Below are 24,026 nucleotides of genomic sequence, written 5' to 3'. Positions count from 1 at the left end.
AGAGAGAGAGAGAGAGAGAGAGAGAGAGAGAGAGAGAGAGAGAGAGAGTTTGTTGTTTGTTCCAGGACACCTAGAAGCTACACAGTGAAATCCTGTCTCGAAAACTCAAACACACACACACACATATATACATACATATATTTTTTTTAAAAAATATTAAAGTGATTCTTTTTAACTCTTTTCCTTATACTTTCCCACAAATTTTGAGACTAGAAACCTCAATATGCTTTTCTAAAAACAGGGACATTTCTTGACTATTCAAGGAACTCTCCTTGAAATCAGCAAAGACATGCCAACACAGTTATAGGCACAGATTGTAGCAGTGGGGATTGGAGGAGTAAACACAGGGTGACCCATGGAAGTCCTATGCATGGCTAAAAGCAGACCTAGAACTCGAGAGGCAGAGGCAAGTGGATGTCTGTCAGTCCAGGCCAGCCTGGTCTACACAGTGAGACACTATTTCAATGAATACATAATTAAATAAGTTTGTAAAGCAGGCACTCCTGAAAATGGGAACAGGGTAGTGGACTAAGGAAAGCAGCTGGCCAAAAAGTACTGGGCCACAAGGCTTGTGACTCTTTGCAGGTCATTTACAAAGCACCAGACTCTCTAGTGTAACATACTGTGTCTTTTTTTTTTTTTTTTTGGTTTTTCAAGATAGGGTTTCTCTGTGTAGCCCAGGCTGTCCTGGAACTCACTCTGTAGACCAGGCTAGCCTTGAACTCTTGAACTCAGAAATCCGCCTGCCTCTGCCTCCCAAGTGCTGGGATTAAAGGCGTGCGCCACCACTGCCCGGCGACATACTGTGTCTTTTCTCACGCATTCTCAGCTTGTTATATGTAGCTCAGGTGGGCAAGAGTTTCTAGTTCTTCTCTGCCAACAGGCTTTTTTCATATTTTATTTTTTCTTTTAAAAAACTGAAAAGATTTACTTACTTTTATGTGGATGGGTGTTATGCCTGCATGTGTGTCTCTGTGTGCAGCTCCCAGAGAGGGATGTAATCTGTATGCCTTTTCAGATTTTACCAGTTGTCTCAGAACTATCATTTCCAAGACTGGGGTTAATGATATAGAAGAGTGGTAAAGTGCTTTCCTGGTATGCCCGTGGCTGTGTTCTCTTCAGCAATGCAGAAAAACATAAAGAAAAATTAAACATATATTCTGAGACTGCAGTTTTGGTAAACAATCTTCCAGGGAGAGACATCTATCTAGATACTCAGCATACACAAAGGGAATTTGAACCTCACTCTTTTCAGGAAAAGAGAACTGAAAACTTTACCACCTGACCAAAAAGATCTCAAGTTTCACTGGTCCTGAAAATCTGTTATCAGAGCAGATTGCATCTCTTCTGGGCAGGATGATTGCCTGATGCTTTTTCCAAATTCCTTATTAGGCTAACAGAATCCATGTCAAAAATAATCTGGAAGATGGTCTAATCTCCATTGTATACATAATTTAAATGTGCTATGTCTATTTAAAAGCAAGCAAAGACGAACAGGTTTTCAAGGATGTACTAGTTCCTTACCTTGCCCAAAGCTATGCCCCTGTTGTAAAGGAGTAACTAAAGGGTGACAGTCTAAATAAATGGCTATCAGAAGAGCTGGTTAAGTGACCAATCAAGAGAAAGAGGGGAAGAGGAAGGGAAGGAAGAAAGGAAGGAAGGAAGGAAGGGAGGGAGGGAGGGAGGACAGGGAGATGGGGACAGAAGGGAGGGGGATGGAGAGAGGGAAAGGAATAGCACCAGTTATGTATGCTCCAAACTAAATTAGGCCTAAGCCGCAGAAAGTGGTTACAGAGAAAACTGAACTTGGAAGTTGAGGTTAAAAGAGAGAGATGATTTAGCAGTGCATCGTTTTTGCCCTGGCTGATTTTTAAAGCCCATCTGAATAAGTATGTGGGGTAGGAGGTTCCTTAAACAGAAGGCAGACAGAGCCATAGAAGGGAAGACAGATACACAGACCGACCAAACGTCTGAACCAAGAGCAGGTTACACATTCCTGGCTGCACACTTAGGTTTATAGCCATTACTCTCTTGTAAAGGTCTAAGAACTGCCTGTGTATTTATTCCAAGCAAGGATCTTCTTCAGCTTGGCAGAGGAAACACAAAGCTGACCCTGTCATTTACACTTTTCAGAATCACAAGTATCCCACAGCCTCAAACTGGCATCTGCAGGCTTGGAGGTGTGCGCGGAGGAGCTGGAGCGCAGGCGCGGCAATATGAGCTGGATGGACCCTTGCCCCTCCTTGCCTGAGATCGAAAGCACCCGGCGTCCCCGCATCCCTGCCTGTGCCTGCTGGGACCCTGCGCAAGGCCACGCGCACTGGCTGAGATTCCGCCCCCTGGCGCCGCCTCGGGGCTGCTCCATGACGTCAAGGCTGAGCGAGGGGCGCCCCCGCCCGCCGCTCGCCCCCGGGCGCTGCACCCCGCCTGCCCTTCTTAAGAGCCAGGCCTGCACCCACCGCGCCACAGCTGCTCTGCGGAGCCCGCACCCGCCGAGCTCCTCCTACACGACACTGGCGAGCGGTACCATGCAGCGGGTGTTGCTCCTCAGCCTCCTGGGCGCAGCCACTCTGGCCGGTGAGTGGGATTTCAGCACCTCGGACAGCCCCTGGGCTGAAGCCACCGGGTTTCACCCTCTATCTTGCCTTTCCTCTTCCCTGTATCCCTTGCCTCGCCGGGGCCTGGCGTTGAGTTAAGAAAGCAAGAACTGTCCAGCTTTCCCCTGCTTTCCTGCAGGGGCTGTGTGGCCCTTGGAAGCAAAGCCGCATTCTGTGTTCTCTGCAGAAGTGTCAGGCTCTCTACAGGGCTAGAGAAAGCCTTTGTAGTCTGATTCTCCGTGTGACTTTTGACAGCCCTGTGACCACAGCGGGGTGGGAATACATGCAGTTGGCCCCTGCAGTTTCCTCTATTATTATAAGGGCGCTGAGTTAGAACTAGATCCGTGTGCATATAAGGCATTTTCCTCAGCATGTCACATACGTGTGTGTAGGTCTTCGTGTGTCTGGTTACAGGGTTAACATGTTTATACTTTGTATTTATGTTTCTAAAGAGAAGTAATTCACATTTAAGCCGATCAGTTTTTAATTTATGAGTGGAAACTGTGCTAGATATTTCCTTTTATGCATTACAAATAAACATAACAAGACTGTGTTATACCCATGAAAGTATCCAGTAGTAAATTAAATGTTTCAGTCAATTTTGAAGAATGAAAACAGAAGTAGTTAATATTTGACCGTTGAGTATGAATGATTGTGTTGCTGAGTCTCAAACTACTCTAAATTTACTCAATGGTCTCCGATGACTTGAAAGATGTGTTTGTGTTGGGATTCTGAAAAGTAAGTACAACACCAAATTAAGCTAGTAGCTCTTTGTCTCTTTGAATGTCCTCAGAAAAGTGTTTTGTTCTGAGACTGAGATTTCTAACTAGAATTGAGATAACCATAAGTCTCTATTATATATATATGTGTATATATATATATATATATATATATATATATATATGCCTTTGATTGACAGGAATCAGGAATCTCTCATCCAATGTTTGACAAAATGAAAGTCAATGGTAATTTATTTTACTCCATTCATAATGTTCTCATTTAAAAAATCATTCTTATGGATAACTGATACATATTCTTAATTTGATAAAAGAAAACAAACTGAACAATTTAGAATCTTTCAAGTCCAAAGTATTTCAGAAAGATATTGCTGACCAGGTCACAGTGACACTGTACATTGTGTTCTAGATTACAAAACAGCAACATTTTGGTAAATCATTTAACTGGTTAATTAAACTTTTTAGTGGTGGTTAAACATTTTATACCTCTTATGAAGGAATATTCTAACAAAAGATCATATTTAGTAGTAATAAAAATGAAGCTATGATATTCTCTTCTGTTTTAGGCTACTATTCTATCATGCAGCCTACTGCTTCAGAGTGTCTTACTCACTGTTGCCTCAGCTACCCACAGACTATAATCATCTCCACTACCAATTTTTAGGACATGCTCATCACCCAGAAACACACTATCTATCCTAGCAATCACTTCCCATTTCCCCCTCCCCACATGTGGCAGTGAGGGACTCCCAGTAGTTTGTTATTCAGTAAAATCATGGTTGAGACTCCAGGAAGACATCTAGCTCATTTTCTACCATTTAGAGCTTCTTGAAGGAGATCCACAACTGTCTGTGGTAAGCACCATGAATAAACCAACACTTTTAAACTAAAAATTAATATGAATAAACCAACAGCAGAATATCCATAGCTATATTAAATGAAAGATGAGGTTTTTTGCTTATGAAGATCCTGTTTGACTGGGGCACCCATGGTTTACCAGCAGAAGAACATGCTTACCTTACTTAATCTCCACATGAATCAAACCTTAATAGTCTCATGGATGCTGATGCTTCAGCGGTTATTCTCAGATTTGTTATTTGATAATTATTTTATCATTTGATTATTTTACTTTTCCATAAGCACTAAATGTACTTCTTATTTGCTACAGAAATAAGTTAGACCAGTTTAGTGTACCCAGTATATTGTTAGTTCTTTCTTTGCTCTCACAGATTCTATTGGATGAAATGCATGTCACTTAGCAGTCTCACCAAGGCACACAATGCACCTCCATAAGAGAACTCTAGTTTCTCTCTACTAAGAAGAGTCTGAGGAGTCTCCCATGGGGCAACAGGGATGTTCTATACTAGTAAATTGTAAACTGCTAATTGTCTAGGACTATGAGACATCCTTTGCCCATCAACTCTGACAAAGGTTAATAATGTGGCATTCTGGGTAAAGTACCCATTTTATATCAGGGGAAGGGAAATCAGGCAGAACTATATATATATGGATCTGCACTGCTACAGAAGGTCTGGAAAGCTGAACTTGGAAAGGGTGACTTCTCAGTTATTAGGGGAGTAATTCTTCCATAGTTATTCTTTCCAGAGAATTTCACAGATTTGAGGTGAAAAAAAGAGAAACACCAAACTGAGCATGTTCCCAAAATAGCAGTCATTGGAACATGAAAGACTGGCCCTAGGCTGGGGCTCAGCCGGGGATTGATGGCCTGTCATGAGTGAGGACCTGGGCTTAGTCTGAAGCACTAGAAAAGGAAAAACAACAGAATCTCCAGAGCCCTCAGGGCAAAAGCTGGCCAGTCAGGTTTTTATCTAACCTGCATTTGAGGAAGAACCTGAGTCGTCCTTCAATGCTTATTAAACACTTTTCAAACATTTTTAAGGGATCTTAATGAAGCTAGATAGCAGTGGGACCCTGAAAACAATTGGGATAGATGTTTAGTAAAATAAGCAAATGAGAAATGTTCCCGCCACCTCCCCGCTTATTTGTTTCAAGTGGTAGTAACATTTAAGACTTTGCATATACTAGGTAAGTGCTTGACCACTAAAATATAGGCCAAGTCTCATGTATTTTTTCCTCTGGGTTGCTACGCAATGGGTTAGGCGGGGTGAGTAGGTGTTTGGACAGGCTTGGTTTGGAAGAAAGGTTAGAGTGCTGGTTAGAAATAAACTGCACTTGAGTAGCTTTAGTGTCTGATGCCTGAGAATTTTGCTCTTGTCCCAACTAAGTCTTCTATTCTGGGGACCAAGGAGATCTCTCCTCTTTACGTTTTTTGTTTGTTTGTTTGTTTGTTTGTTTTGTTGTTGTTGTTGTTGTTTCCCAGCATAATGATTGTAGAGATGGGAGTGTTTGTAAAGGCTTTGGGCTTCTCTACCAGAAAGGGCTAAGTGAAGGGAAAGGGAAAGGCAAAATGATGAAAGCAGCATTCACTGGGAGAAGGAAGATGTGGCACCAGCAAATGCTGGAAATCCAGGGTACTTCCTGAACAATGACACTCTAAATGCTGATTTAAGGCAGGCAGATTCTCATAAAATCTTGAGCATTAGTTTTTTCCCTTTGAAACATATTGTCTTATACCAGTTGTTAAATGCCAGTTTGGATATCCTAACCTTAACAATGTGCTGGAGACCTTGATACTCGTAGTGGTGTTTATACAATTGTATACAATGCAGGAAAACACATTGAAGGCAGAAGCAAATCATTTAAGCAAAGGTCTTATGTGAGTAAGGATCTAACATCCACATTTTTGGTGGGTTTTATTGTTGAAGGTTTTGTTGTTGTTGTTATTTTTGTTTCTTTGGGTTTTTTGTTGTTGTTTGTTGGTGGAGGTTTTGTTTGTTTGTTTTTGAAATAGGGTCTGTCTATGCAGTCCTAGAAGTCAGGTAGACCAAGCTGGCCTCGAATTCACTCATACTCCTGCCTCTGCCTTCTGAGTGCTGTGATTAAAGGTGTGCACCACCATGCCTCACCTTTAATACCTGTTTTGTTTTGTTTTGTTTTTTAATAAGGGGGAAGATTTTCTTGGGAACAGGAGTAGGAAGAGAGAGTCACAGATCTGTAGCCACTTGGTGTAGAGGGTACCCAATTCTGTTCCCATTAAAACAATTACGATTGCACAGAATGTAGAAAACTGTGTGGAGTAAGTGTACAGTTTAACACACTTTTCACAAATATAGGATGGCAGTGTTATCAGCACCATACTTGGTAAACAGCTGAAGCCTATGAAGGCCCCTGATTCGAGGTCTGGATCTGATTTCTATCGGCTGTAGGGCAGCATTTGTTTCCAAATATGTTCAAGGCATTTCTGGGGGAAAACAGTAGTGTATTTTATGTATGCACACATGTATGTGCATGTGCACACATGTGTAGGAGCAATTAGGAAACAATGATCATTGACGTCATCCCAACTGCAGAACTTAGTTCTGCTAAGCATTCACACTGCATCCTTCTCAAGAAAAGCAGGACAATTTTGTAAGTTTGGTTCATTCAGCTTCCAAGACAAACAAACAAACAAACAACAAACAAAACAACTCAAGCTACTTTCCATTTTCTCCTTCAAAGCTGTCAGCTCAGCTCCAGTGGATAACAGGGATCACAATGAGGAAATGGTAAGTTAAAAATGTTGGTCTTGAGTCTTGACTTGCATGTACACCCTAGGCTATCTCACTCCCTTTGACAGCTCTCTCCCTCATGTCTCAAAAAGCCAAAGTTTTGTTCCTTAGAGACTGGGACAAATTATGTCCCTCCTGTTGAAAACATAAATATCCATCCCAGGGGGATTTAGTCTTCCTGAGGACAGAGGCAATTTCCCTCTAACCTGCTTAGAAGTGGATCTTTACTTCCCTTCTTCTGGTTATCACCACCCAGTGCCTTCTTTCACTCTGTAGTGTAGTGCCTGGGAGGCTTCCTCATGGTCCTGCAAGACTGGGTCCCTGCCCTGAGCATCCTGCATCAGTTCTAGTCACATGCTCAAGCCTCCAGTGCCCGGAGCTGCTGGTCAAGCTGTGTTTCAGCGACACCAGCTTTCCAGCCTGCTTTTGTGTTTTCTCATAGGTGACTCGCTGCATTATTGAAGTCCTCTCAAATGCCCTATCCAAGTCCAGTGTTCCAATGATCACCCCTGAGTGCCGGCAAGTCCTGAAGAAGAGTAAGTGTCCCATATTTCAGAAAGATCTTTGTGCCTGTAGTGGATCCTTTTCCTCCGGCCTCCACCTTACCTGCAAATGCATCCTTGTGGTATAATTTAACAGTGTTGATTGACTAGTCTGGTACCTAGGGAGACAGTGATATGATTTCTGGTCCCTTTGTAGCTGTCTGACGGTGGGGAAGATCCCTTTTTTCTCTAGGCTTTTTTTTTTTTCTTCAGAAAAGGGAATTGAGATTGACTGTGTGGTCTTTGGGCTGTCCATCAGCTCTTAAATTCCTTGATTTCATATTTTTTAAAGAAAACTAAGCCAGTTTCCCTTTGGGTGGAGAGAGGTGTGGGAAGTGCCTGCTTGGGGGTAGATAAGGAGGTGACTGAGGAAGTGTTGAGAGGTAAGAGGTGAGCAAGGTTGAAGAACTGCTCTAAGGCTCGAGGAGTATTTTCTCTGTACTGAAGAACTGTGGGAAACAAAGTTTAAACAGTGACGTAAGCAGTATCTGCTGCTATCAGTTTCTTATGAAACTATACGGTCCTTGTCATTTAGGAAGGTAAGCTGATTCAAACAAATCCTGCTTGTGTGAACACCTTCCACTGCTTTGCAGTTTTTAGGCAAGCTGGGTACAGTGAGTGCTTTCTTTTCACCTTTAAAATCTCTCATTACAAGGCAAACTCTCTTGTGGTTGCGACACATGGGGTTCATACATAAAGTATGGACAATTGGCAGAATGACCTGGGTTAACTCAATCTGCCTCAGAACTGTGGCAGGTTAGGGGTGGTCTAAGACACGAGGAGCCCAATTAAACAGTGATGGATGCTTCCCTATCCTACTCTGAGCAAGATGCTTCTGTCTTTTCTCAAATTTATCTTCTGCTTGAATAGGTAGGGGGTTCTAATTCATCATAGGAAGCAAATGCTACTTCTCTGGGCCAACCCATTTTGCTGTCACCTTTTCCCTGTCTTCATTTACCAGATGGGGGCAAAAGGAAGAGCCCGTCATATAAGGTAACCATGATTGCTCACAGCAAAGTTACCAAATTCCTTACTTTGCTTCTCTCCAAAAGCAGGTGCTTACCCTCAGGTAATTCCAGCTTGCCAATTGTTCCCTGGGATCTGTCTGTTGATTCTGCTCCAAAGATCAAAATAATGGGCTCAGATTTCTAACAAGGACACTGTATAGACAGAGACAGAAATGGCCTGGAAGACAGAAGTGTTCCTTCAGAGTTGAAGTTTCAAGCCACATTCAGGCTAAACTCTGAAGGAGCAAGCAAGACTAAGAGTGGAAGAATAGCAACCCAGTGTGGGCCCCTTCTCAGGGTCAGCAGTGTAGTAATAGGGGTCTGGTCTCAGTGGCAGCAGTAGCAGCAGCAGCATAGCAGCCTTGGAGCGGGTGAGGGAGACTTTCTCAGGAGCTTGTGCTCCTTGATTCTCTTCCTCTGTTACCAGATTTTGTTATTCAGATCTTGCAAACTTTCAAGGGAAGTTAAGACTTTGAATTTTTGTTTGGTGGTGCTGAGGAACAAATTCAGCTTTTAAGCACTTTACCACTGAATTAAATATCAAGCTAATTATCTATCTATCTATCTATCTATCTGTCATCTTTCTTTCCATTTGTTTATTTATATATTTATTTTTGAGACATGATCTCACTATGTCTTACTATGTAGCTCTGGCTAGCCTGGAATTCACTATGTAAACAGGAGGTTGGCTTTGAACTCACAGAGGTCCACCTGGCTCTGTCTCCCAAGTGCTGGGATTAAAAGTATGTACCACCTGCTTACAATTTTGATTGTTTAAAGTGACATCTGATAATTAGACATTGCCTCTGAAGTGTAGGTCAGTGGGAACTCAGTTCTGGGCCACACCATTCCTCTCCTGTTGTAGTTTTCTCTCTCTTGGCCCTAGTCTTCTTTCCCCTAACCTGAAAGGCAGACTTGCATACCAAGCTAAGTGGAGGGAGTGCTCTGCCAGGCCTGTGTTCCACCGCAAGCCTCATCTCCCACTCTCCTGTCCACAGTGAGCAAATAACTATTTGGGGAGAAGGGATGAATTGTAGGTTTTTGGGGTTTTTTTTTGGTTGGTTTAGTTTGGTTTTGGTTTAAGTGAGTTTTTTTTGTGGGGGGAGGGGTGCTTAAAGATGCTTATAGAAATCCAGTTTCTTACCAGGTACAAGATCTGGTCAACTTTGCAACAGGATGGATGAGATATGCTCCCCATTTAACCTGGAAGCAAGAATGAGTGTCACATTTTGGTGTTACAGATTGACTAAGACTTCAAAGGCTAGTCAGCCTCCCCAGTCTCACCTGCTAAATTAGAGCTAAATTTAGGAGGAAGTGTTCAGCTCCAGACAGAAGCTGCTACAGGCAGTACACATTTAACACACACACAAAAATAAAAATACTTCTGTTCTTCACACTTAAGACACCTCACACCTTAAATCAGGTAGGAAAAGGAGCATGTGGCCTCTACTGTCCTTCAGCAAACTCTGAGAATGACATCAGCCTGGCTGATGCCTGGCTGAATCAGCTGTGAACACTGCAGACAATACCGGAGTCACACAGGCTTAAACTGTATACGTTAATTTCTCATAGCCGTAGAAGCTAGTGTACACAATCAAGGTAAGGTCCCCCATCTTGGCTCCATGACCATCTTCTTAGCATGCCCTCCCGGCCGGGTTAAGGGAGGTCGTGTCTTGGCTCCATGACCATCTTCTTAGCATGCCCTCCCGGCCGGGTTAAGGGAGGTCGTGTCTTGGCTACATGGCCACCTTCTCACTGTGTTCTCCTGTGTTAAGGGAGGCTGTGGCTCTCATGTGTCCCCTTATTAGGACTTTGCTCTCATTATGGGGGCTCCACTCGGGGCCTAAGAACCTTCCAAGGCCTAACCTCTCCAAACTATCATAGCATCGATTAATATTTCACCATAGGAGTTTGGAAAGGGGACACAAAGAGTCAAGGGTATCACCCAAGGCCTCCTTGTTTACTTGGACTCGACTAATTAGCCCTGTCCCAGCACTTCATGTAATACCATGGGGGTTTTGTTTGTTTGGTTTGTTTGTTTGTTTGTTTGTTTGTTTCAGACAAGGACTTGGTTTGTTACTCAGGCTAGTCTTAAATTCACTTTCTAGGCCAAGCTGGCATAGAACTCATAATCCTCCTGGCATCGTCATGGGCTCTTACATGCAGGGACTGTGACAGATGAACGGGTGCTCAAATGCCTGTATATACAAGTCCAAAGACATTCCTGCAGCCTTGTAAACATGGGAGCATTATTATCATGTCAATCTGTGTTTTAATAGAGAAGTACAAACCAGCTACAATTTCTTGAATATTTTATAAAACAGATAGTTTTTGTCATTTGTAAATATCAGTTCAAAATGACTCATGAGACCTGTTCCTCTATGCTTGCCTGCTTTCTCTTAAGCTCCTGTCTGTTAACTTATAATAACTCCTGTCTAAAGACAAACAAACAAGTCCATCAGTGCTGTTCAAAAGAAAAATGGTATGAACTACAAATATAATTTCAAATTTTCTAGTGGATATATTTAAAAAGTTAAAAAACTACAAATGAAATTAATGTCAATAGTATATCTCATTTTATCTAATGTATTTTATCCACTCAATCTATCAAAAATGTTATTTTAACAATTCTCTTTTTGTTTTCTATGAAGTGGTGTGTTTGTCAGGTCTCAGTTTGCTCAAGCCACATCTCAAATGCTCCACCGTCACAAAGAGCTAGTGGCTCCCACGATGGGTGGAGCTGAGGTTGACCCTTAGTGCCTGATGGCCTTGGCTTCTGGTCGTCTATCTGAACTTGGTGAGAGAGGTTGAAGCTTAAGCCAACTAACAATAAAGACAGTGTGATCTCCACATCCCTTTCCATAGGGTATGTTAGGGAGGATGTAGTAAAGGACTTATTGACATTGAGGAAAGACAGAAGAGAGCAGCAGGTGCCAGTTATGTCACTGCTGCTGACTCAGGAAACAGAGGCAGCTCAGCATACTGAAACTTATTCTCAGCAGCGAGGAAAATGTGGACTGGGCGGGCAGGCCTGAGTGAAGAAAGGGGAGGCCTTTTCCATTCTTATCACTAGTTGCAGCCAGGCATTATTTAGTGATTCTGAGAAGGGCAGCAGTAGGCTATCTTGTTGCTGTACAAACATCATTCATTAAGTGTACTTACAGAAACCAGCAGGGCTATAGCATCATTATCTGATACGATGATGTGGGACCACTGTGAAATTCACAGTCCATTGTAGGATGAGGTAGCCATCATTTCCTGCTGGATAGGTTCCACACAATTGATTGGCTAACAAAGTCTGATAAATGATTTTTAATAAATTATTTAAAATAAATTTTGAATCTTCCTTTGAATCTTTAAAGATTTTTCTTTCATTTATTTTATGCATGAGCACACTGTAGCTGTCTTCAGACACACCAGAAGAGGGCACTGGATTCCACTACAGATGGTTGTGAGCCACCATGTGGTTGCTGGGAATTGTACTCAGGACCTCCTTAAGAGCAGTCAGTGCTCTTAACCACTGAGCCATCTCTCCAGCCCCCCCCCCCCCCTTGAATCTTAATATTCCCTATTTTGGCTACTTTTTTTTTTTTTTTAGTTATATTATAGTTAGAGCCACTCATTTATGCAATGTTAACCTTTACACCTTACTCAGTTGTGGAAAGAACGGTCCTGAATTTTATCGCTCTGAGTCTCTATGTCTTTTATACCTGCAAAATCAGATGAATTATAAGAGTTCTTCTGGTTCTAAATTCCAGTCTTTCCTAAAGTTACATATGGGTTTCAGTTTGACCATTGACAGTTACAAATAGAAATGCTGGGTAGGTATTATTAAAGCTTTTAAACACGTAGAGAGCTCATTAGATTTAAACACAGCCAAAGACCTTCCATAGCATCAGCTTTTCAAAGAATTCCATACAACCTCTATTATGAACCTCTTTTCCAGGGTCCTTGGGATCTGTAGGGACCACTGAGGCTGGGACTTGAACCTCAAGCATTTTGCAGTTGTGGTTACTCCTATATTTTCATCATAGGTGGAAAAGAGGTCAAAGATGAAGAGAAAGGTGAAAATGAGAACTCGAAGTTTGAAGTACGGTTGCTAAGAGACCCAGCTGATGCCTCAGTAGCCCGCTGGGCCTCCAGTAGAGAGGAAACAGGAGCATCAGTAGAAGACTCTCAAGGCCAGACGAAGCTAGACAATGAGAAGTGGTCAAAAGGAGGAGGACACAGCCGAGAGGGAGTGGATGATCAGGAGAGCCTTCATCCCTCCAGCCAACAAGTGTCCAAAGAAGCAAAGATACACTATTCAGAAGAGAGGCGGGGAAAAGAGAGGGAGGAAGAAGAAGGCAAGATTTACCCAAAGGGGGAGCATGAGGAAGATGCTGGTGAGGAGAAGAAACACATTGAAGATTCTGGAGAGAAACCGAACACCTTCTCCAACAAAAGAAGCGAGGCTTCCGCTAAGAAAAAGGAGGAGCCAGCGGCCAGAGCAGATGGACACTCTATGGGGCTGGAGGGGAAGACACACAGCAGGGAGCAAAGCAGCCAGGAGAGTGGAGAGGAGGCAAGGAGGCAGGAGAAATCCCAGGAGCTTACCGACCCTGACCAGAGCCAGGAAGAATCCGAGGAAGGTGAGGAAGGCGCAGCCTCTGAAGTAACCAAACGCAGGCCTAGACATCACCATGGGAGAAGCCGGTCCAACAAGTCTTCTTACGAAGGGCATCCTCTATCTGAGGAAAGGAGACATGCTCCTGAGGAGTCCGAGGAGGCAGGTAGGGCCACAGCCAGTTTAGAGGAAAAGAGGGGTCACCATCTAGCTCACTACAGGGCTTCAGAGGAAGAACCTGAATATGGGGAAGAATTGAGACGCTATCTGGGCTTCCAGGCTCCCCAGGGTCTTCAGGGACTACAGTACCAGGGCAGAGGAAGTGAAGAGGACAGAGCCCCAAGGCCTCGGAGTGAGGAAAGCCAGGAAAGGGAGTCCGAGAGAAACCACCCCGACTCTGAACTGGAAAGCACAGCAAATAGACATGGTGAAGAAACTGAGGAAGAGAGGAGGTACGAGGAGGCAAAGGGACACCAACACAGAGGCAGGGGGCGGGAGCCAGGAGCCTATTCTGCTCTTGACACCAGAGAAGACAAAAGGCTCCTGGATGAAGGGCACTACCCTGTTCACGAAAGCCCGATAGATACGGCAAAAAGGTATCCACAAAGCAAATGGCAAGAACAGGAGAAAAACTACCTCAACTATGGCGAGGAAGGGGATCAAGGGAGATGGTGGCAGCAGGAAGGGGAGCTAGAACCGGAAGAAAGCAGGGAGGAAGTGAGGTTTCCAGGCAGACAATATGAGTCCTATCCCATCACTGAAAAGAGGAAGAGGTTAGGGGCGCTGTTCAATCCGTACTTTGACCCTCTCCAGTGGAAGAATAGTGACTTTGAGAAAAAAGGCAACCCAGACGACAATTTTCTTGAGGATGATGGTGAAGACGGAAATGGGGTGACCTTGACTGAGAAGAATTTCTTCCCAGAGTACAACTATGACTGGTGGGACAAAAGGCCCTTCTCCGAGGATGTCAATTGGGGATATGAGAAGAGAAGCTTTGCCAGGGCCCCTCACCTGGACTTGAAAAGGCAATACGATGGAGTGGCTGACCTGGACCAGCTCCTTCACTACAGGAAGAAGGCAGCTGAATTTCCCGACTTCTACGACTCGGAGGAGCAGATGGGGCCTCACCAGGAGGCAGAAGATGGAAAGGACAGGGCTCACCAGAGAGTTCTGACCGAGGAAGAGGTATGGTTTGAGACTTTTGCTTAGAATTAGACTATGTTGATCAAGGTTGATGTTATTAGCATCAACATGTCTGATAATGGGGAGAGATGGGTGGGAAATTTCACTGTGAGAATGTGAGTGCCCCAGTCACAGAGCAGGGTTGATTTCCAGCCACCATCCAGCTAGGGTGTATATCCCCACCCTCCTCTCTCTTTTACAGTATTTAGAGAACTTGGAAAACTACTGTCTAGGATCTATCCCCAGAGTTTCTGTCCGATGAGTGCCAGTGTTGCATGGGTGTGTAGTATACCTTAGTACCTGGGTACCTGGTGCCTGCCAGGTGATTCTGATGCTCATGCTGACCTCCCAAACAGCACCTTGACCTAATTTGATCATGTCAGGTGGTGCTTCTCAGGTGGTGCCTCTCAAGCTTGAGAGTACATCAGAGTTACCGGAATTTCTGACTCCCAGAGTGTCTCAGTCAGCAATTTTATAGGGGACCCAGGAATCCCTATTCCTAGGTAGTTGTTTGAGTTACTCAACCTACTGGTCGTGAGAGCACACTTTGAAGACCTCTGATGTTGGCTTACTCAGGCAGCCTCTACTGTACCTAGGCTTCCCCTTTCTCCTCAGAGCTTTCTGAACTAGAATAGTATGGTAGTATGACTTGATATCAGTGTTCCACTTTTCTGTTTCCCAGAAAAAGGAACTGGAGAACTTGGCTGCCATGGATCTGGAACTGCAGAAGATAGCAGAAAAGTTCAGCCAGCGGGGCTGACAGTTGGAGAGACGAGCCATTCACTGAAAGACACCATTGATTCACCCAAAGGCGGAAAGCAGAATTTACTGTTTATTAAATGTTTGCTGCAGTTGGGAATATCGCTCATCTTTGCCAGAATGCTAATGCTATGTGACTAGCGTGACTTGTAGCATATCTTATCTTTCCTGCAAAATAGATGTTTCACATGTCTGTGGCAACGACCGTGTTACTGTCTCTGAAACACAAACAATAAAAAGATTTACCTGAAACAAAGTCCCTCTTGGTTCTTAGCTTTCTTTGGGTTAGTTAGGAAGAGTGCAGTTTTGAAATCCATTCTTCTAAGCATATTCTCAAAGATAGAATTAGAATTTGTTGGTCTTTAACGGGAAAAGCAAGGTTTCTGAAGTAAAATACTGCAGGATATAAAGAGAGAGATTGAGAATAAAACATGTCTACTACCCTAGGCTAATAGAGACCATATAGGCACGAAGAACCCATTTTAAAAGAAAATGTATTACTTAAATTTTATTTATTCATTGTGTGTTGAGGGTTTCAGAAGACAACCTTCATGAGTTGGTTTTCTGAGATTAAAAACTCAGGTCAATTGGCTTGGTAGCCAGTGTCTCATCCACCAAGCTATTTCATTAGCCCAAAATATTACTTTTAAAATTCTGTAAAGTAGGAGATAGAGGAGAACTCACTATAGAAGGCTTGTTTAGCACGTATGAAGCTCTGGGTTCCAGAACCAGACAGAAAAGGGCTGGCGAAGGGCACTGAGGGGGACAGTACAAAACAGAAATGCAGCTGAATTCCCATACTAGCTGTCTGCAATAGCCTGTGTCTATAGGCAGCTACTTGTGTGGCTGAGGCAAGAGAATAGCCCCAGAGCTCAAGACCAGCTAATCCCATCTCAGGAGAAATACAAATAATTAGATTCTTACAAACTGGAGAGCTCTGGGGGTAGACTGTCATGGGACAGGCTGAAAGGAAAGCCTGGATGGCGAAAGGTTCTCTGGGTTGGGGATTCAAACATTTGGTGCAACATCCCCTCTATCTCCCTCGCACATACTTGACTTCTACCTTGTATGCAGACAGAGCTCTGACTCTGTTGAGTCTGAGCAGCTGTGTGGCGTATGATGAGTTCTAGTTCTCAGGTTCAATAAAATAAAAGTTTCTTCCTTCCTTTCTTTCTTCCTTCCTTTCTTTCTTTCTTTCTTTCTTTCTTTCTTTCTTTCTTTCTTTCTTTCTTTCTTTCTTTCTTTCCTCCTTTCTCTCTCCATCCCTCACTCCCTCCCTCTCTCTTTCCCTCTCTCTCTTTCTTTCTTCTTTGTTCTTGTTTTTTGAGACAGGGTTTCTCTGTATAGCCCTGGCTGTCCTGGAGCTCACTTTGTAGACCAGGCTGGCCTTGAACTCAGAAATCTGTCTGCCTCTGCCTCCCAAGTGCTGGGATTAAAGGTGTGCACCACCACTGCCAGGCTAAAGGTATCTTTCCCACAAGGTTATTTCTAACAAGAGTTTATGTGACACAGTGCTGTGCCTCCGGGAATCAACGACGTAGGTAATATCAGCCAGTGCTATTATCATCCTCGTAGCTTCTTGTTCCAAGACAACCAGACAATCTCCTTCTTCAATGACTAATCATCTCATTTCTTACCAGTGGCAGCTTCGACTGGATTATTTCTATTGTTTTCTGTTCAGGTTAAAACCTGTTTTCTGGAAGGTGGTAAAAATGTCTGAGGGTCATGGGTGATTTTTATTAACACAGGAAGGCCAGAGGGTCTCCTCCTTTGCTAAGTTGAGAAATGCTGTAGTAATTTAGCCAGATTCTTTCCAAATTAACACTGAGTGAACTGAGATTTTTATTGGATAGGGACCAAGTCATCTGGTGCTGTGCAAATAGTTCTAAACACAGGCTCACATTTCAAGAGGGACTCTTACTGTCTCTTTTCTGAGGTCCTTGTTCCTGGATGTGGGATCAGGACTAGCTGCATGAAAGGGCTGATGGAACATGTATAGACCTCATGAATACTGAAGGCCACTTTCCTTCCCCCACTGTCCTGCAAGTCATAAGTGCTAAATCACAATGTTGGCAGGGTCATGCTTCCAGTGTCTGCGGAGAAGGCTCCTCCTTGCCTTTTTGGCTCTGGCGGTCCTTGACATTTATTGGTTGTAGTATATAGGTAACAGTATGGGTAATGACAGGATCACACCAAACTCTACCTGCTCTTCCGTCACATGCCACCTTCTCCCTGAAATTTTCCATCTCCCCACATGGCACTACTGACTTGAAGGACAGCAGTCGTCATGTACTGAAGGTCTATCTGAATCCAGTGTGACTTCATCTTAACCAATTGCATCCACAGTAACCCTGTGCTCAAATAACACATCACTTTGAGGTCCTGGGGGTTGAGATATCAGCGTATCCTTTTCTGCACAAACAATTCAAAGCGTAATAAGACAGGTCAGCTCTCACTTCCTCTGAGTAGGTCATTCTGTGGCACATTCTATACTGCCTTCTGGAACATCCCAGCAGCAACCTGCTTTGAATGCACCCTTTGTTGGCTGGCTTTCCTGCTTTAGTAGAGTGCTTACTGGTAAGCTTGGAGGTAGTTCCATATAACTAGATATCCTTACATTCTAATGTTAGAATTTGCTTCTGGTGGTTCATGACCTAAGAAACAATCCAAAATCAAGGCTCATATTATAAAAAAATAAAATTATAGACCAGACATGTCTTAGACAGCCCAGTGTAAGACCCTGGGAGATGCTGAGCACAGAGGCTGAGCTGCTTGGTCCTTGCTGTCTACTGACTGGTTTTGATATGACTAGGTGTCTTAGTAAGGTTTCATTGCTGTGAAAAGACATCATGACCAAGACAACTCTTATAATGGGACAACATTTAACTGGGGTGACTCACAGGCTCAGAGGTTCAGTCCATTATCATCAAGGGAGGAGCATGGCAGTGTCCAGGCAGGCATGGTACTAAAGGAGCTGAGAGTTCGACATCTTGATCCAAAGGAAGCCAGGAGCAGACTACTGTCTTCCGGGTAGTGGAAAGGTCTCTAGGCTCAATCCCACAGTGACACACTTCCTCCAACAAGGCCACACCTCCTAACAGTGCCACTCCCTGGACCACGCATATTCAAACCACTACATTAGGACACCAGAGTTTCTGACATACCTCTGGGTGATCTGTTAGTGTTTTCAGAGGATTAGCTGAGAGGGGAAAATTTATCCTTAATGTAGGTGGTATGGTCCCTGACAGGCTGGGGCGAGGGACTCAGGTGAGACAAATTGTGACAAAAGAAAAAGGCTGGCTCAGGGGTAGCATTACTTTCTTCTTCTGGCTCACTATTATGTGACTGTGTTCTCTCTGTCTCTGTTTGTCTCTGACTCTGTCTCTCTCTCGATCTCTGTGTATATTTTCCTTTAAAGGAACATTTATTTTATTTTTATTATGTATGTCTGTGTTTGTGTTTGAGCATGTATGTATATGTATGTATACATGTATGCAAGTGCCTGAGGAGGTTGGAGGAGGTCAGTTCCACTGGAGCTGGAGTTACAGGTGATCGTGAACAGCACTATATGGATGCTGGAATTGAACTTGGGTCCTCTGGAAGAGCAGTGTGTGGTCTTAACTGCTAAGCCTGTCTGCCCCTTTTTGAAATGGTCTTACTGTGCAGCTCAGATTGGTTTTAAACTCACTCTCCTCCTGCCATAGCCTCCAGAATACCTGAATTACAGACATGTCCCTCGGAGCTTAAAAGAACAGGCATTACATGGTGGTATCCTGGATGATAGCCATACTCCCCAATACCTATAACCAACTGTGGGTGTGAGTCTGCCCTAAGGGCCTCACCTAAACTTAATTGCATTTCCAAACTAGGTCTCATTTACAGGCTCTTTCAAGATTACTTGTTTCTACCAAGAACATATACAGCCCTTAGGTGCTTAACAATATTGCTATCAACAGTAGATCATGCATATGACAGTGGTCCTATAGGTTGCAATGGAACTTAAAAACAAAATACTGTCACCAATGACATTGGTGCTATTGTTACTTTTGTTTGCCATGGTTGTTTTGGGGGGGAAGTAGACACACACGTGTGTGTGTGTATGTGTGTGTGTGTAGTATCCCCCCCAAAAAAGTCTGTCACATAACAACAATCATACACACATACAATACATATACAGACACATACAAATGTAGAACAATAGGTGCAGGCCATAGCTGCAGAAAGATATGGGAGAAAGAAAGGGGAACTAAAACTATTTGTTTCTTTTTTTTTCTATTTTTTTTCTATTTGTTTCTTGTTATGTTAGATTTTTCCAGGTCTTTCTTAGCAAAGACTGTAAGCAAAGTATAATTAAACAGAAATTATTTCAAAAGATTTGAGTGTGTGTGTGTGTGTGTGTGTGTGTTTTACTTTCTTCTTCTAACCATTTACAAATATAAGAGCCATTTTTAGCTTTCAGGCTGCATTAGTTACTTTTTTATTGTCGTGAAAATATACTATGGCCAAGGTAACTTATAGAAGGTGTACTGGCTGGTTTTGTGTCTCAACTTGACACAAGCTATAGTCACCAGTGAGGAAGGAGCCTCAGTTGAGGAAATGCCTCCATAAGATCTGGCTGTAAGGCTTTTTCTCAATTAATGATCAATGGGGGAGAGCCCAGCCCACTGTGGGTGGTACCATCTCTGGGCTGGTGGTCTTGGGTTCTATAAGAAATCAGGCTGAGCAAGCCAGGAGAGCAAGTCAGTAAGCAGCACCTCTCCATGGTCTTTGCATCAGCTCCTATTTCCAGGATCCTGCTCTGTTTGGGTTCCTGTCCTGATCTCCTTCAGTGATGAACAGCAGTGTGGAAGTACAAGCAAAATAAACCTTCTCCCTAGGTGTTTTATCACAGCAACGGTAATGCTAACCAGGAGAGAAGGAAGATGAGGATTGTTTGGGCTTGTGGTTTGGTACAAAAACCCATCACCGTCACAGTGGGGGAGCATGGGAGAGTGGAGTTGAAAGCAGACAGCTGAGGCTCACATCCCAAACCACAAATAGTAAACAGTGAAGGCAAGCTGGGGATGACTGGAGGCTTTTAAACCTCAAAGTCCATCCCCAGTGACACACTTCCTCCAGCAAGGCTACACCTGACCCTTTCCAAATAGTATCACTAACTGAGGACCAAGTATTCAAATGTCTGAGAATACGGGACACCTAATTCAAATCACCATATAAAAAAACTAGCAGTGGTCCACATTTGGCTTGTGGGCTTTCATATTATAAATAAGCATGTCTTACTTTGTGTCACTCACAGGGGATAGAAAAGGACTATGAGAAGCCACTTTACCCCCTGCCTTAGTTAGGGTTTCCATTGTGATAAAATATCATGACCAAAAGCAACTTGGGGAGGAAAAGGTTTATTTCAGCTTATAGCTTCTAGTCTACTGCCCAGGGAATCTCCAAACATTTCCTGGTAATATCAACATTGCAGTATAAAACATTCCAACATTTAAAAGATCCGAGAACTAAAATCCAAACACCTTAAATGTTCAGTCTCTTAAAATATCCAAAGGCTCTCTAAAACTCTGAAGTCTTTCTAGAATTCTAAAGTCAAACTGTGGATTCCTGCAAAATAAAAAAGTTAAATATTTTCCTATTTTAAGAGAGTACAGTTAGGGCTTTTTCCTATTTTAAGAGAGGACAGTCAGGGCACAGTCACAATCAAATCTAAGCAAAACCAAACTCCAATAGTGTAAGAAGTTCAGCATTGGATATCTGGAATTTACTCACAATCTTCTGGGCTCCATTTCTCCAGTTCTGCCATTGTTAGCACACACACACATTGTCTCCTAGGCCCAGGCTGCTATTCTTAGTAGTTGTCCCATAGTACTAGCATTTCCAAAATGCTGGGGTCTTTGCAACTGCCTGCACCTTTACCAATACCCTCTTCTGGGCTCTCTTCAAGGACTCTGACTACATCACATGGTGCCAAGCCTCAATTTCTCTCATGACCACTCCAGTCCTGGGACACTGATTTCACTTGGACTACACATTGCCAGTGGCCTCTTCTGGGCTTGTTTAAGGACTTGTACCATGCCATGCAGTGCCAAGCTTGAGTCTCCATGACCCCTGCAAGCCTTCAAAACCAGTGTCACCTGGCTGACTTCTACACATTACCAAGTTTGGCTGTCAGCATAAGATGCAGACTTGATACTTGCTGGACCATAGCTTCCATGTGCTGACCTAAGGAAATACTCCCAAAAGATGCTGGCCTCTTCCTAATCAGTGTTAATTTCCCAGCAGAGCTGAATAAAGCATTCTAGTGGGAGTATAGGATTCAAGAATAGGGCAAGAAACATAGAAAGTATAGGCTTAGCTTATGGGATTTCAGAGGGGAACAAGGAATTAGGAATTGGGCTAAGGCCATTTGTGTAATATTCTGGTACAGGATCTGGCTGCATTCTGGTTGTGTCCTGAGAATTTGCATAAGACAGAATTAAAACAAAATGAACTGACTTCGTCAGTGTTCCAAGACAGGTTATTCTTGTCATGACATTGTTATTAGTTACTACTATTTTCTGGCTCTACAGTGAAAAGGAACAGGGGCAAAAAGATACAAAATATGTCCAATTTGTCAAGGGAAACAGCTGGAACCATTTTACAGCTGCACCCAAGGCAAGTGTTTAAAAAGTGGAACTGATGAGGAATTTCTTTACCAATGGGGCAATTGGATGTTGCTTTGAGGGTGAGACCCCACCCACTGAAAGTTCCATCTTTTGAAAATGTAAATTTATATGAAAGGAGGGAGCTTGAACCTAGGAAAGGGGATTCTCTGCTCCAGAACAGCAACTTCCTAGAAGAGTATCTTTCCAGGGTTAGCATACTCAAGCGGCTGTGCCTGTACCATGCAGCCAGGCTCCATCCCGTGTTGACAGCAGAATGTGGCAACACTACCCATGGCACTGGTTTTGCAGGATGTAAGATGCTGGATGGAAGAGATCATGGTGTGCTCACTCCAGTTTTAGAGAGCTGTTGAGGCCAGGCAATGTATGGCAGTTAGAAACCCAGTAAACAGAGGAGGGGGCACTGTGTGAAACTGTGAAGATCAAGCCCAAGATTTCATGGAGTCTCTAGGATGATGGAGATGCCAGAACCATGAAGCATTATGGGACATTTAGGGAGCAAAGCTGAATGCATAGAGTAGAGTTGGCTCAAGAGACCGTGTGCTCCAGGCAGTAGATTCCTTTGTAACCTAAATAATTCTAACCTGAGTCCTAAATGCTAGACACGGAACAGCAGGATTTGGTGTGTGCTAAGGGGGTCTCTTTTGTAATAGGGGTGATTTACTCTGTGCCATTGTATTAAAATTGTGGATTTGTTTTAGAGATTTTTTTTTTTTTGAGATAGGCTGACTTGGACCAACTCACAATATAGACCAGGCTGGCCTTGAACTCAGATTTACCTGCGTTTGACTCGGAATGCTGGGGTTAAAGGCATATGCATTTGTTTTATAGGAGCTCACAGTTTAGAAGAGTCCCTTGAGTCTCTGTTGAGACTTGGACTTTGAAGTAGTGGTGGAGAGCCAAGAGAGGGTTCTGCAGGTAATGGCTCTTGCTCAGGCCCGATGACCTGAGTGCAATTCTCACAATTCTCACAATGGTGGAAGGAGAGAACCAACTCCTGCAAATTGTTCTCGACCTTCACATGGACAGTAACACTCATGCCTGCCCAGAAACATGTATAAACATACACAATAAATAACGTAAAATTAAAGTTCTGGAAACGTGAAAGACCTTTGACGTTGGACCGAATGGATTTTTGTATTATGAGATAGCCAGGAGCTCTTGTAGACAAGGTTGTAGCTTAAAAGTGACAAGTTGGAGGCCCAGTGAGATGGCTCAGCAGACAGAGATGATCACACACAGGCATGATATTCTGAGTTTGAGCCTAAGATCCCACTAGGTAGCAGGAGAGAACCAACTCCCTAGAACTATCCTCTGATTATGTGTGCTTCAGTACACACACACAAACACACTGAAGCTCTGTTTGCTGGGTACGGTAGTGCTCTCCTTTAATTCCAGGACTTGGAAGGCAGAGGCAGGTGGATCTCTATGAGTTCAAGGCCAGCCTGGTCTATATAGTGCCAACTAGAGCAATATAGTGAGATCTGTATCCAAAAACAAACAACAAACCCCTAGGAAAACAAACAAGCAAGCAAACAAACAACAGCAAAACATCCACAACAGAAAACTCCTCCCAAAATAAAAAGTGCGAAACTCCAGGTGAGTAGACAGGGGTAGACTTCTTAATAGATATTGTCAACAACAGGGGATCTACAATAACTAAAGAGACAAGCCTCTGGGTGAGTTTGTGTGTGAGGGATTATCCAGATTAGGTTATTTGAGGTAGGAAGACTCACCCTAAACATGGGTGGCAACATTCCCAGGGCTGGATCCTGTACTTGGTAAAAAGAAAGCAGACAGCAGCACTTGTTCTACCTTCTCCGGCAGCGGCCTGACCAACAGCCTCATGCCTGTCTCCATTCCCTCCCTGCTATATTTGCCTCTCCCATAAACTACAAGCCAAAATAAACCCTTACATTGGTCTGACCAGGCATTTTGTCTCAGCAGTATTAATAATTAATACACCAAAGAAACAAACCACACCACCAACACAGATACCCTTTCCAGAGTGGAAGGATCAAGAGACATATTGGAGAACTAGACAATGTGACTGCTGGCAAAAATGACATGTCTATTGATTCTGAGTTTATTCAAAGATGACCATTCAATGACTGGCTGTACCACAGTAATCCATGAGAAACCAGATGACTTAGGACGAGTACACAGATGGATGTACACAAGCCTGTAGGGCATTTTCTTAATTAGTGATTGATGGGAGAAGAGTCCAATCCATTGTGGGTGGTGGTCCTAAGTTCTATAAGCGAGCTGAGCAAGCCATGAGACACATCGCAGTGAGCAGCAT

The 24,026-nt window shown here is 43.4% G+C and overlaps 1 protein-coding gene across 1 annotated transcript; it reads left to right on the top strand.

Moving 5' to 3' along the window:
* The first annotated feature begins 2,271 nt into the window (after positions 1-2,271).
* Chgb (chromogranin B) lies at positions 2,272-15,315 on the top strand. Its single transcript, XM_028757069.1, has 5 exons — positions 2,272-2,577; positions 6,914-6,960; positions 7,406-7,499; positions 12,547-14,303; positions 14,983-15,315. The coding sequence occupies exons 1-5, from the start codon at positions 2,364-2,366 to the stop codon at positions 15,058-15,060; spliced, it is 2,190 nt and encodes a 729-aa protein (XP_028612902.1). The 5' UTR covers positions 2,272-2,363; the 3' UTR covers positions 15,061-15,315.
* The last annotated feature ends 8,711 nt before the right edge of the window (positions 15,316-24,026 follow it).

The sequence above is a fragment of the Grammomys surdaster genome, unplaced genomic scaffold, assembly GCF_004785775.1.
Source record: "Grammomys surdaster isolate TR1022 unplaced genomic scaffold, NIH_TR_1.0 129, whole genome shotgun sequence".
Taxonomy (NCBI): Eukaryota; Metazoa; Chordata; class Mammalia; order Rodentia; family Muridae; genus Grammomys; species Grammomys surdaster.
Note: the sequence above shows the minus strand (reverse complement) of the source record. Positions and strands in the feature narration are given on the sequence as shown.